The sequence below is a fragment of the Psittacula echo genome (assembly GCF_963264785.1).
Source record: "Psittacula echo genome assembly, chromosome: 4".
In the NCBI taxonomy this organism is placed as follows: Eukaryota; Metazoa; Chordata; class Aves; order Psittaciformes; family Psittacidae; genus Psittacula; species Psittacula echo.
In genome coordinates, this window is record NC_137738.1 from 114990897 (window position 1) to 115003691 (window position 12795).

At 44.0% G+C, this 12795-nt stretch overlaps 1 protein-coding gene across 1 annotated transcript in view; it reads right to left on the reverse strand.

Annotated features, from left to right (window-relative positions):
• The window catches only part of MACROD2 (mono-ADP ribosylhydrolase 2), a gene marked incomplete at both ends in the record, with an annotated part of 889218 nt that extends 886190 nt beyond the window's left edge, over window positions 1-3028 (reverse strand). The window contains one exon of the mRNA XM_080615786.1: window positions 2983-3028. Coding sequence (XP_080471912.1) covers window positions 2983-3028 — 46 coding nt within the window. The remainder of the gene's footprint in view (window positions 1-2982) is intronic.
• Window positions 3029-12795: the final 9767 nt, after the last annotated feature.

Below are 12795 nucleotides of genomic sequence, written 5' to 3' on the forward strand. Positions count from 1 at the left end.
GCCTCTGGCATAAAGGACTAGATGGACATGAAAAGAATATTTTAATCTCAAGTTGAAAGAGCAGTGAGCGAGCTCAACATGGAAACTGCTTCTCAGATCAAACCTTATAAAAAAGTAGCTTTCACTGGGTTTTGGGCTGGGTTTTTTCCCTTACAAATTAAAGTTTCCTAATTATGCAGGCTGCAATCAGCAATCTAACAACCAGAGGCAGGTTTTAAGCACATACTCCCTCATCACAATAAACCTATTTTGGTATTTTTGACAGTATTACCATTTCTTCAGTTGACAAAAACCATTTCTCTCCCATTATTCAGGCCTGGTATCTTAATTGGATATTTACAATTGCAAAAGTAAATGTAATGTGATTAGGATCACCATTATGCATAACACACATGCACTTAACTCCATTACTTGATCGTCAAGCATACAAAACACCAAGTATTTAACAACACATTACAAGCAATATAGAAAGGCAAACCTGAGAAAGCTGTCAGGTCTGAAGGACCAAAGCAGAGGAAGTTTAACTGCCTTTTGCTCAAGAAGTTACAGAGCCAGTTCTGTGCCTTCAAAACACAAGCTTCTCTTAATAAGGCTTTATAAAACTTTGCTCTTGAGAGGCAGCAGCAAGAACTTAAACTGAGTCTTAATTATATACAAACCTCCCAGAAGATGCTTCCAGCAGCCCTAGCCGCAAGCATGGTTTTCTCCCTGTACCTTTATGAAGTGCCTTTGAAAGGTTGTGGGCAGACCAGGCTAGGACTGAAATCAACTCCAGTTCTGCTCCTACTCTGTTTCTGCTGTCCTCAAGTAAAATCCCTCCTGGGAGAAAATGGACCAACCCTTAATTACCAAGAAAGTAATTAAGAAAAGCAAGCGTATTGTCAGTGGGTTTGAACTCAATATTTAGCAATCAGTGCTTTTTCTCTTTAAGAAGTCCTTCAGAGTGTAGAGTGTAACAGGCTGAGAACAATTGCACTTCAAGCTTGTGGGAAGAGCAGAACAAGGGATCACAGCCAACTTTACAGGAGTTCAGGAGTACCTGGGAAAGGCAAAAGCAGACCTAACAAAAGATTGGATTTCAGAAGTGCAATCTGGGGAGGAAAGAAAGAAGCTGAGCTTCTATAGTTTTCCTCTCTAGTGAAGAAGGTACTTGGAGAGAACAGCCAATCTGAAGAGCAGTGCCAACAATGAACAAAGAAGTTTTTTCATTCTCAATACCCAGGCCCAGCATCACCACCACGGTGCTGCAAAGCAGTTACTGGAGCAGAAGACAGGCAAACACTGTTTGTTCTCACTAGCCAAAGAGACACAGAGTTCTGGCAAGCACTCCATAAACATGCCTCCCTGGGTAGAAAAACCTCACCAGCAGTCCTGAGCTTCGGTTTGCTTTCCGTAACATCACTGCACCGATGGAGATCACCATCCTCACAGCTGACTAAGACAACAAAAGCATGCCTGCAGCTCAGGCTTTCAGCTTACCCTCCAACCCCTCAACTTGACCCTCCTCACTGAGAGTTCAAGTTCACATGCCAGGCTATGAATTTACACAGACAGCAGCAGAGCTGGAAGAGACAAGTGGGAGTAATGGGAACAACTCATCAGAGCATACCAGAAACGTTTCCCTGCCTGCCCCAGCACAAAACCAGCATTTCTGACATCACAACACACAGCATTAGGGACTTACACAGGGAAAAGTCAGAGTTGATCACACACGAGCAGTGCCTGAGATTTAACTCTATTCTTTTCTGTTGATAACAAACTTTATTTAAGCATCTGATAGAAATTTGTTTCCTTCCCTTAACTACGGAACATAGAATCATTGAATAGTTAGGCTTGGAAAGGACCTTAAGATAATCCAGTTCCAACCCCCCTGCCACGCTTTATAAGAGTTTTCAAGGAGAAAACTATGTCACAAAACTCTATTCACTGAAGAGTGACAGAAGCAGCTAATCTACAGAGATCAGTTTATCTGTGTTTTAACAGTTTGTCCTTAGACACACGCACTTGATTTCTGCAACAGAGGATGAAACCCATCCTTCAAACTGGTCGCCTGCCTTCTTAGCTCAGAACATACAGTAATAGGGATGCTGGAAGAAAAGAAAGCTTAAACTATGACCTGATGGTGTGGTTTTAATTCCCCTACTCCTTGCGTAATTCTAGGGTTTTTTTCATAAACCCACCAGGCAAGAAGCTTTCCTCTTACCCCACGTAAATATTTTAATTCCACTGTATAAATTTACCTTAATTCTTACATTGCTTTACACGTGATCAACATAAAGCATCAAAATGGCAAGATCTGCATAACTGCTTGTCCCATGGTTTTCATGCTCCGGAGTCTGACATTGGGGTCTGATAAACTGAGGTAATGCAGGGTGTGTGTGTAGAGGGGGGGGCCTTAATAAAAAAGGATAAATAATGGGGGGAGGGGGAAGCTTTGAGAGCCCCATACCCCAAACGTTCCACCCCGGCAGACCGATACTAGAAGCTAAACTCAAGCGCATTACACCCGCGGTAACAATACACCGTCTTTTCCGCGGCGAACATACGGGTTAAAAAGAAGGAAAAGCACGTTTCGGCGGCATGTGCCTAACTTTTTGACCCGAAAACACTTCCACAAGGTGACTTGGGGGCGGGAAGCCCTCAGAAGAGGGGCACGTTTCCAGCCCGCTCCTCTCCTCACAGCAAAGTTCAGTCCGAAATAACCGAGGTGAGGGAAAATACCCCAAAAATCCCTCCAGAGGCGGCGGGGGGGGGACCTCGAGCACGCGGGATTTTGGGGGGGTTTAAGCGGGAGACCCCAGGGACAACAGCACGGAGCACCCCCTCCCCCACCCCGTCACCTCAGCGCCGGGCGGCGGGAAGCGCCGCCGGACACCGCCAGCGAGGCGGCGGCTCTGAGGGGACGGGACCCCCCTCTGCCTCCCACACGGCTCGACGTGAGGTAAAAGCGGGCCCCGGACGCGCTGTGAAGGTCGGTAATACCTTTCTCCTCCCGCCAGAGCTTTTTCCGCTTGTTGCCGGGGTACATGGTGGTGTGGCTGGCAGCGGCTTTAAGCTGCAGGTTCCCCAGGCTCACGAGGGGGTGGAGAAGACGCCGCGCCAGAGCCGAGCGCTACCGACGCCGCGCGTCGCTGCTTGATACCGCTGCTGCTGCTAGCTCCCGCCTCAGCTCCGTGCCCGCCGCCCGGCTCCGCACGGCGCCCGTCAGCTGGGTCACGCCTCGCTCTAACCCGACACCCCCGCAGCGCCCGCCCCCCTCCCCGCCGCCCGTTGGCTCCGGCAGACGCCGCTCAGCAGCCCCCTCCTCCGCCCGCCGCCGCCGCACCGGGCCCGGCGGACGCACCGGACAGGAGGAGCCTGAGCGCGGCGGCGGGGCGGACGGCGGCGCTGGGTTGCGTGTGTGTAACAGGGAGGGTGTTGCGGGGGGGGGGCCGGCGGGTGTGGTGGGTGCTTGGGTGAGACAGCGGCCGCTGTGCGCGGCGGCGCGCTCGGTATCCCCGCGGGGCGGGGGCGGGCGGGAGCCCCCCGGACCGGTGCCGCCCGCCGCCACCGCCCCCCGCCCCGCCTCCTCCGTGCGGGCGGGCACAGCGCCCTTTGCTTCCGGGTTGCCGGCCGGTACCGAGCGCGCCGCCGATTGGCCGGGAGGGCGGGAGCCGTTGCTAAGCGACGGCGTCGCGGGCCGGCGGGGCCGCGGCCTGCGGAACGGGCCTGGCACAACGTGTCCGGCGGCCCCGGGACACGGGGAAACGGCGCCTGCGGCCGGTTTACACGCGGGAGCTGCGCGGTGAGGTGCCGGGAGCAGGGCTCTGCCGTGGGCACAACGCCGAGATGTCCCCCCTTGTCGCGGGCCCGCACGGTGAGGGAGAGCAGAGTCCACCTCCTCCTCTCTCATCCCTTCTCTTACTGAGGTTCGTTTTCTCCTTGTCTAAACAAACACGCAGGCTCCTGTAGACTAAATAATTACAAAGCTCCCCTGCAGCTGTGCAGATCCTCTTGGCTTCAGTCATGTCCATGCGGAGGTAAATGCCAGGCGAAGGGATTTGGACCTGGAACGATGAGGGTGACACAGGGCATCCTCATGGCCTTCATCTGCATCGTATTGCTCACGAACCAACACAGCTTTGCGGAGAAAGAGTAGTAAATGGTGGGACGTAGCTGTCTGATTGAAGTGGCATATAAAGGTATCCACATGTGTTCAAGTGCAAAATGTACTCTTTCATCTAAGAGAGTGTCTTATATACACCTTCTGGTCAAGAACAGGCTTTTGTTTGGTGATAGGCTCTTTTCTTAACCTGCAACAAAGAAGGGTGAGGCACAATGTAATTTCAACTTCTTTTCTAGTAGTTTCTGATAAACACATTAGCACCTCCACTGTTACCATTCATCTTAGGTCATGGTACAGTAAAATCCTTCCTCTTCGCACACTGATGGGAGGGAGCAGTCAGAGTTTATCTTTTAACCACTTAAAAATCAGACTAAGATTCTTCTTTACAAAGCAGACTTAATTATTTGCATTAGATCACCTCCCAAGGGTATGTTACCTTCTATCTGTACTTGATTTCTTCACTTTGCTCAGGTGATGGATGTGCTTTGGTAGCCCAAGCCCAGTTTTCCCATCTTGATACTAAAAGTGAGAGAGAAGCCAACAGATAAACAGGCATTTAAAAGAAAAAAAGAGAGAGATCTTAGTTTAAATTCCACTTGCTTCTGTGGTGTGGAGCAAATATTTGAACCCATATCCCAGATCACTGCATATTTACCAAGCTACTGAATATTCTAGTGTCCTGTGGGATCTGTTCCACATTTTTTAAATCAATGTTTATTGGACCAGAAGGGGAGAAACAGAAAATTCTCTTCCTGTAAAGGGCATCTGCACGCATTCTTCAGCTTACATTTGTAAAAGCAGCTACAGTAGCCATAATTTCGGGACTTAAGAAAGTATGTACATAATATAAAAAGCCAACAAAGTCGTGAAGCCTGATGCTTGCACCAGCACCCATATGGAAGACCAGATAAAAGATGGGAATAAAACTTTTCAACTTAAAAATAGAAACGTTCAAATATGCCATTTCTAGCAAGAAAATTACTATTACATCAGTTCTTTCCTCTGTTTTTTCTCCCCCTCAGTTACTGGTAGTACAATTGATTCCACTGAAGCAGTAAGAAATTATGTCCCCGACTTCAGTATTGAGTCTGCTTCTTCCACTTGTTGATTCTGGAGGCCTTAAACCAGACAAATGATCGGCAGCATCACACATGGCAGGAAAATTGATCTAAAAAGCAGCATTTCAGTACCTGGATGAAAACCAATCGTGCTGCAAAATAGCAGATTATTTTTTCCTGAGAAGGCTGCAGTGAGATGCACACATGGTAGGCCAAAGCAATGCTCTGATGGCTTAGAAATGTTCTGTTGAAACAATGAGCATGAAAATAAGACTGATAGGAAATTGGTATTTGTCTAACGATCTGGGTGTGTTTAGTACATTCAAAGCCTAGTGAACACACTGGTGATGTTCTAAAGAGGAGGACAGGGAAACTGAGAAATGTCATAAAATAGCATTTAAGAGCTACATAGCCTGAGCAGGATACTAATAGCTGTAAAATGAGCGTTTAACATACGGATAAAGTAATGATTACATAGATAGTTCCTATTAGAGATATAATAAGAAATCTAAATTAATATGAGTGTGAATACTACACTAAATATGTGAATAAACATACCAAAGGAAAGCTGGAGCTTCAATTCAAGCTGCTCAATCATCCACCCAAGCATTAAGGTACTCAGCACTCAGGTACATCCACTCAGCATTACAGTTGCCACCAACCATCTTGACCCAAATAAAGGCAGTGTCATATCAGATCCCACACTGCTGAGCCTATAACAGAGATGATTTGCGCAGTTTTAGGTCCCCGGAGGATGCAGGTTGTAGCTGCTGGACGAGCAGCAGCTCCACATGGGTCAGCTGTGGTGTATGGTATACACAGCACACCACAACAGAGGAGGGAGAGGGTTGGTCTGAGACGCAGGTCTTAAAGGAAGGATAAAAATACCAGTCAATGGAGAGGACGGGAAGGTCAGTTGGCTGTTCCAGACCTTGATAGTTTTAAAGAAATCTGAAAAATTCTGTGCAAAAGAGGGAAAGACACTTGGATGTGGCAAACTGATGCCACCTTCATGAACACAGCACGGCCTGTATTTGCAGACTTTGAACTGAGGGCAGCAAAACTGAGCAGTTATGTGAGAAAAGCCTCAGTGTTTAACAAGGAATTTTCTATCTTCTTCATCACAGACGCAACCTTCAGAAGCTGCTGCCCCATAAAGCAGTTTAAAATATGCCTGTGAACTGCACTTAACCTGTGAAGTAGGTATGTTCATTTCAAAGGTCATGTAACATGAGTTACCTGGAATCAATCTTTACTTCCTTATACTTTGTTTCAGAAAGCACATTTATGCACATAATAAAACTCCTCCAGTTGCAGTCAATGCTGTTAAAAAAAAAAAGTATGCTTGCTTCTTTGATTGATCTTGGGAGGTTTTTGGTTGGCTGGTTGGGTTTTAATAATGCGCAGCAATGATTGCACAGCCATGTTTACCTCATTTTTCAGATATTATACTTTTATTATTTTATAAAGATCTGAATCAATAGTACACAAACTGCAAACAGAATCCAGAGCTAAACTCAGTTTTCAATCATTTTAAGGTATGTTTTTATCAAAGGATTTGAGTTTTTATTCTCCCTTCTTTCTTTTTTTAACTAGAAACGGTCTTGGTTATCCATTGATTTCAAAAGCTTCTTGTACTGCTACAAAGTTAAATGCTGGGGCATGAAAAAAGAAAAAATTACATAAAGAGAAATGAAAATGACAGTTATCAGCCCTTGTCATTGTTTACAATGGGAATTAGACCTTTATTTCATTGGTATTTACACTGTTTATTCAGTTTTTCACTGAATATAAAGAAAAAAGGTAAAGATGAAAGATGCAAAAAAACTTAAATGTTTTTGAAATTTTTTAAGATATTATTTTAATTAATTAAAAAAAAAAGGCAAATTTAAATTAAGATTATTTCCTCAATTTCTACCTCACTGAAAACAAGCAACACATTATGTATAGCTTCACATGTTAAGAGAAAATTCTTTCCTCATGTATAGAATCATAGAATAGTTCAGGTTGGAAAAGGACCTTAAGATCATCCAGTTCCAACCCCCTGACATGGGCAGAGACACCTCACACTAGACCATGCTACCCAAGGCTCTGTCCAGCCTGGTCTTCAGCACTGCGAGGGATGGACCATTCACCACTTCTTTTGGGCAACCCGTTCCAGTGCCTCACCACCCTCACAGGGAAGAACTTCTTCCTTATATCTAACCTGAACTTCTGTTTAAGTTTAAACCCGTCACCCCTTGTCCTATTGCTACAGCCCCAGATGAAGAGCCCCTCTCCAGCATCCATCTGAATGGTATATCATAGAATCATAGAATAGTTAGGGTTGGAAAGGACCTTAAGATCATCCAGTTCCAACCCCCCTGCCATGGGCAGGGACACCCCACACTAAACCATGTCACCCAAGGCCTCAGCCAACCTGGCCTTGAACACCGCCAAGGATGGAGCATTCACAACCTCCCTGGGCAACCCATTCCAGTGCCTCACCACCCTCTCAGTAAAGAATTTCTTCCTTAGATCCAATCTAAACTTCCCCTGTTTAAGTTTGAACCCCGTTACCCCTTGTCCTGTCACTACAGTCCCTAATGAAGAGTCCCTCCCCAGCATCCTTGTAGACCCCCTTCAGATACTGGAAGGCTGCTATGAGGTCTCCACGCAGCCTTCTCTTCTCCAGGCTGAACAGCCCCAACTTTCTCAGCCTATCTTCATACAGGAGGTGCTCCACTCCCCTGATCATCCTCGTGGCCTCCTCTGGACTTGTTCCAACAGTTCCATGTCCTTTTTATGTTGAGGACACCAGAACTGCACACAATACTCCAAGTGAGGTCTCACGAGAGCAGAGCAGAGGGGCAGGATCACCTCCTTCGACCTGCTGGTCACGCTCCTCTTGATGCAGCCCAGGATACAGTTGGCTTTGTGGGCTGCGAGCGCACACTGAAGCCGGCTCATGTTCATTTTTTCATCGACCAACACCCCCAAGTCCTTCTCTGCAGGGCTGCTCTGAATCTCTTCTCTGCCCAACCTGTAGCTGTGCCTGGGATTGCTCCGACCCAGGTGTAGGACCTTGCACTTGGCATGGTTAAACTTCATCAGGTTGGCATCAGCCCACCTCACAAGCGTGTCGAGGTCCCTCTGGATGGCATCCCTTCCCTCCGGCGTATCAACCGAACCACACAGCTTGGTGTCATCGGCAAACTTGCTGAGGGCGCACTCAATCCCACTGTCCATGTCACCGACAAAGATGTTGAACAAGACAGATCCCAACACTGATCCCTGAGGGACACCACTCGTTACCGGTCTCCAGGTACATTTTTAAATGTGTAATTTCCATAGCCATTAAACAAAATTGATTATCCCAATAACAGAGCAATATAAAAATCTAAAATGAGTTTATAAATGATTTAGTAAAAATTTATTTCAACAGTCATTATTCTTACCAAAGCTTGCAGTGTTTACACATGGGCGTGTTGACTTTGATTAAATCCTGTGCTGATGCACACTTCTATTGCTGAACAATGGAGCCCCTGCCCATTAACTATGAAGTCTCTCCTCCTGTCCATTCACATCACATGCTAAAACTGTTCTGAGTTCTTTTGTTACAGCTTCCACAGCATCACTGATAAAATGTCACTTTTCATTAGCACATTCACTCTCAGATACATTACTGTGCATTTAAAACATAAAATGCACATCATGCATCTTTTATTAGACAGTTGCATCCTACCTTCTGAACTTTCAAGCTATTAGGACACCTGAGTCAAGGTTCTGCTATAAAATGACACCTTGTGACAGGCAGAGAGGGAGGTAAGTGATGTATAAACTGTTACCTGTAGTTTCTCTGGTTTACTGCCTTGGGCAAATGAGATAGAGAGGAGGCAAGTATCTATGAGCCCCATTTGTCCAACTGGGTGACCGGAGAGAGATGAAAAGCAAGCTACTCACGCGTTTCTTACAGTTTATGAGTTTAATCCATTTTGTCACAGAAATACATTTTGGTCCATCAAATAATTTGGTGACTAAACTATTCAAATAGAGAGAAAAAGAATGTTTCTGTACTGTTGATATGTTCATTAATATGATTTACTAGAGGTACTATTTCATGAGCAGTCAGATGCATAGTATTTCAGTTTAACCACTAAGGTCATACTTGTATCTAGAAATGGTTATTTTTAATAGTAAAGAAATAAAATAATAAGCACATAAACCAAATAGTTTGAGATAATTGTTCAAATAATCTAATATATGCACATTATTAAGTATGACAATAAAGACTTATTTTCTAGTATTTAGATATACACTTGTCTTTATTTGATTTGTTAGAGCATCACTAACTTAGAAAATAAATTTGTCAATCCTTTGAAGACAGACCTATTTTAAGTCAACTGTTGTGGAAAACATTGTTCCATCATAATAGTATCCTAATGTAGTTCAGTCTTGTCATTTAAATGGGTAGAGCACATTTCCACCTTTGCCGAAGTCCCAAAATTGAATTACAGATCAGAAATATCAGGTGTGATTTTGTTTACCATGCAAGACCAACATGTGTTTTAATTATTGCCATGGCTATACCTGAATTCTGCAGTAGGGTGAATGCTACTGTTCACACCAGCCATATCCTATGATTGAAATCCATGTTTGCAAAGCCAAAAGGAGAAGGAACTTCAGAGTTTTCAGAAGAACCTCACAGACCTGAATCTTTTATGTGAAGCAGGAAAAAAAAAAAAGACAGGAATGTTTAACTTGGTCTCATGTCTGGGATCAGCATCACATGAAAGAAAGTAAAATACAAGGTAAAAAAAAGCCCAGCAGTTGATCCAGGCTGAAACTGTCCTCTGCTCCTGGAACTGTTACTGACTTGGAGATGAAAAGAGGAAGGAAAGGGAAGCATCCCTCCCACCTTGGAACTGACTCAGCAGTGCAGGGACTGGAATGCCTAACCAGCACCCTGGTTGCAACTAACAAAGGGTTTGCCACAGGTCAGATGTTCATAGTTGTCATGCGCTCACACAAGCCTTTTCAGGCCTCTGCCAGCAGCTACTGGAAACAGAACTACCTTTTAGTTTCAGTCATTCTGTATCAGTGCAAACTAAGATGTAGTTCAGAAAGCACTTCATAAAGAGGAAAACTTAAGCATGACATCGCTTTCCAGTATGCCACCTGAAAATATGGAATTCCTCCTCAGTCTTCAGTGTCCTCAGTGAAAAAATGGAGATTCAAAGAACAAATGGAATGAAACAGGGGAAGTAACCTCAATATAGAAGAACAGAGTAAAAAGAAAAAAGCAGGGCTTAAACCACATACTTAAAGTATATGAAAGTAATTCTATTGACTTCAGCTGGCACTGCTGATGTATTATACGACCGTTGGGAACTTGACCTTTGCTGGCTGTGTACAACCTTCTTATAATCAAGAGTCACAGCATCAAGTGGCTTTGGAAGGACAGAAGGTAATTAAGTATGATCAGATCTATCAGAGGAAAGCACAAAGATAATCTACAGTAGCAGTAGTAGTAGAAATACTTCCTAATTATAAAATTCCTTAAACAATTGCTTCTTTTCTTTCCAGAAAAACAACATTCTGGCCTTAGAAAAGTTGATGTGAGGTGACTATAAGAAGAGGTAAACAGATGCATTTTGTTGGTTTGGTTCTTCCATTGTCACTGCACACATCTACATCCATGTTTTGATTTGTACCTTAAGGCTGCAAGGGGCAGAAGGCGAGTGATTATTCCAGTGTGCTATGTATGTGTCCTCAGAATACAACTGAGGAACCGGGACTGGTTGGGCTGGGAACTAATTGGTTGCTAAAAACAATAAAAGATGGGAGTACTTTTAAAAGGCATCTAACGTGCTGACTGCATAAAACTAGGCTGAAATGGCATTATTAAAGAAAGCTTTCAAGTGTCAAAAATGAAAGAAGGTCATATATTCTCCACTGAGGAAAGCTAGATCTCACTAGAGGGGACATCCACTTTCATTATTCTGCTATTTTATCTCCTTTGTCTTTTACAACAACTTTGTAGCCAGACAGGAAAAAAAAAAGGAAAAACCATAAAAAACCCCCAAGCCCTAAGAGATATGGTTGAGAGGTGAAAGAATGAGCACAGAGAGGAAAGGATGGAAGGTTTGGTAAGATAAGTCAAAATTTCACAATTATATATAGTGCAAAGCTAGTACAAAATATTGATATTGATGAAAAAACAGGCTATTTTGGATGTAAATATCCTACATCTTGCTGTTTTCATTTTAACAGCTATCACACATCATCAAAATCAGTGGAATTATATCACTATAAATGTATGTTTAATTCATACGCAACAAGAAAACTGAATTCCTTTTTCAACTCTGCTTTTCCATCTCTACTTTGATTATTTTGTTTGGTTTGGCTTTTTTCCCCTCCAAATGATGCCATCTATTCATGGCTGTTTATTGTCACCATTTCTAATTGATTCTGTCAGTTTAAATACATCAATTCCTATGCACCTTTTGTAGACTGGAGGCAAATCTTTTACCGAGGCCCATTTCAAGTTACAAAGTGCATCTGCTTGTCAGCGTTAGTGAGATAGTGCTTGTGATACATATAGAACCATAGCTTGTACAAAACTAAGGAATCACACACTCACCATGGCTGGAGGGCTCACTGCAGATCCAGTCCAAAGCTGCATTGAATTCACATCAGGGTGCTCAGGGCTTTTACAAGCTGGGTGCTGAAAACCTCCAGCGATAGCAGAGCTGCAGCCTCTCTGGGAAACGTGTCGCAGCCTCTCTGGGAAACGTGTCCCAGCCTCTGCTGATTTGCTGAAGTTTATCACCATCCTTCTTTGTCCTGAGTTCAGCAGTAGCAGTCATTCTTCTCTTTCTTAGTAGCTGGTGCAGTGCTGTGTTTTTGACTTTAGCCTGAAATCCCTTTCTACAAGATGTAAGTGGAGAATCTTATGGTCACTATTAGAGGGGCCCTGCCTCCAGCCAGGTGGAGAAGAGGGACAATCAGGTTTACTGGACTGTGTGAATCAGATGGCCTGGCACATCAGTCTCATGGGAGTATAAGGCTCTAGCAGATACCGGTGCACATTTTCCTGTAAAGTTAAAAAAATAGCTTAAAGAGTTTCAGCTCAATCGACTGATGTACCACAATACATAAAAGTGTAGGAGTGAATCACCATTACTCTATACCTTTCTTGCACTACGTTCATTTTGACTGTTGCCTTGGACTTCACACTGAATTACTCAGTGTTTAGGCAAATAACTATTTGTTTAGGCAAAAAAAATCTTTTTACTTGTATGGAGTACAACAAAGGAAAAAAGGGGCAGTGTGGAAGGTGTCTTTCGACTTGGCCGAAACAATGGCAAGGTTATTTTGCTTTCTAATTTTACTTCACTCTCTTGTCTTCTCTTGCATTTTGTTTGCTTTGCTTAACATTTCACGTCGTTTATTGCTCACCTTTGCATTAGTTGTACACTATTTTTATCCCCTGTAAATACAACACATGCTCCTGCTCCTTTTCTTATAATGCTTCTTAGCACTCCAAAAGCATATCTACATTTTCTTTATATTTTCTTTCATCTTAATGCAATATACCCCATACCCACTTTGCTACTTCCCTCTCAACTAAATTGTTCTAAATGACTTGTT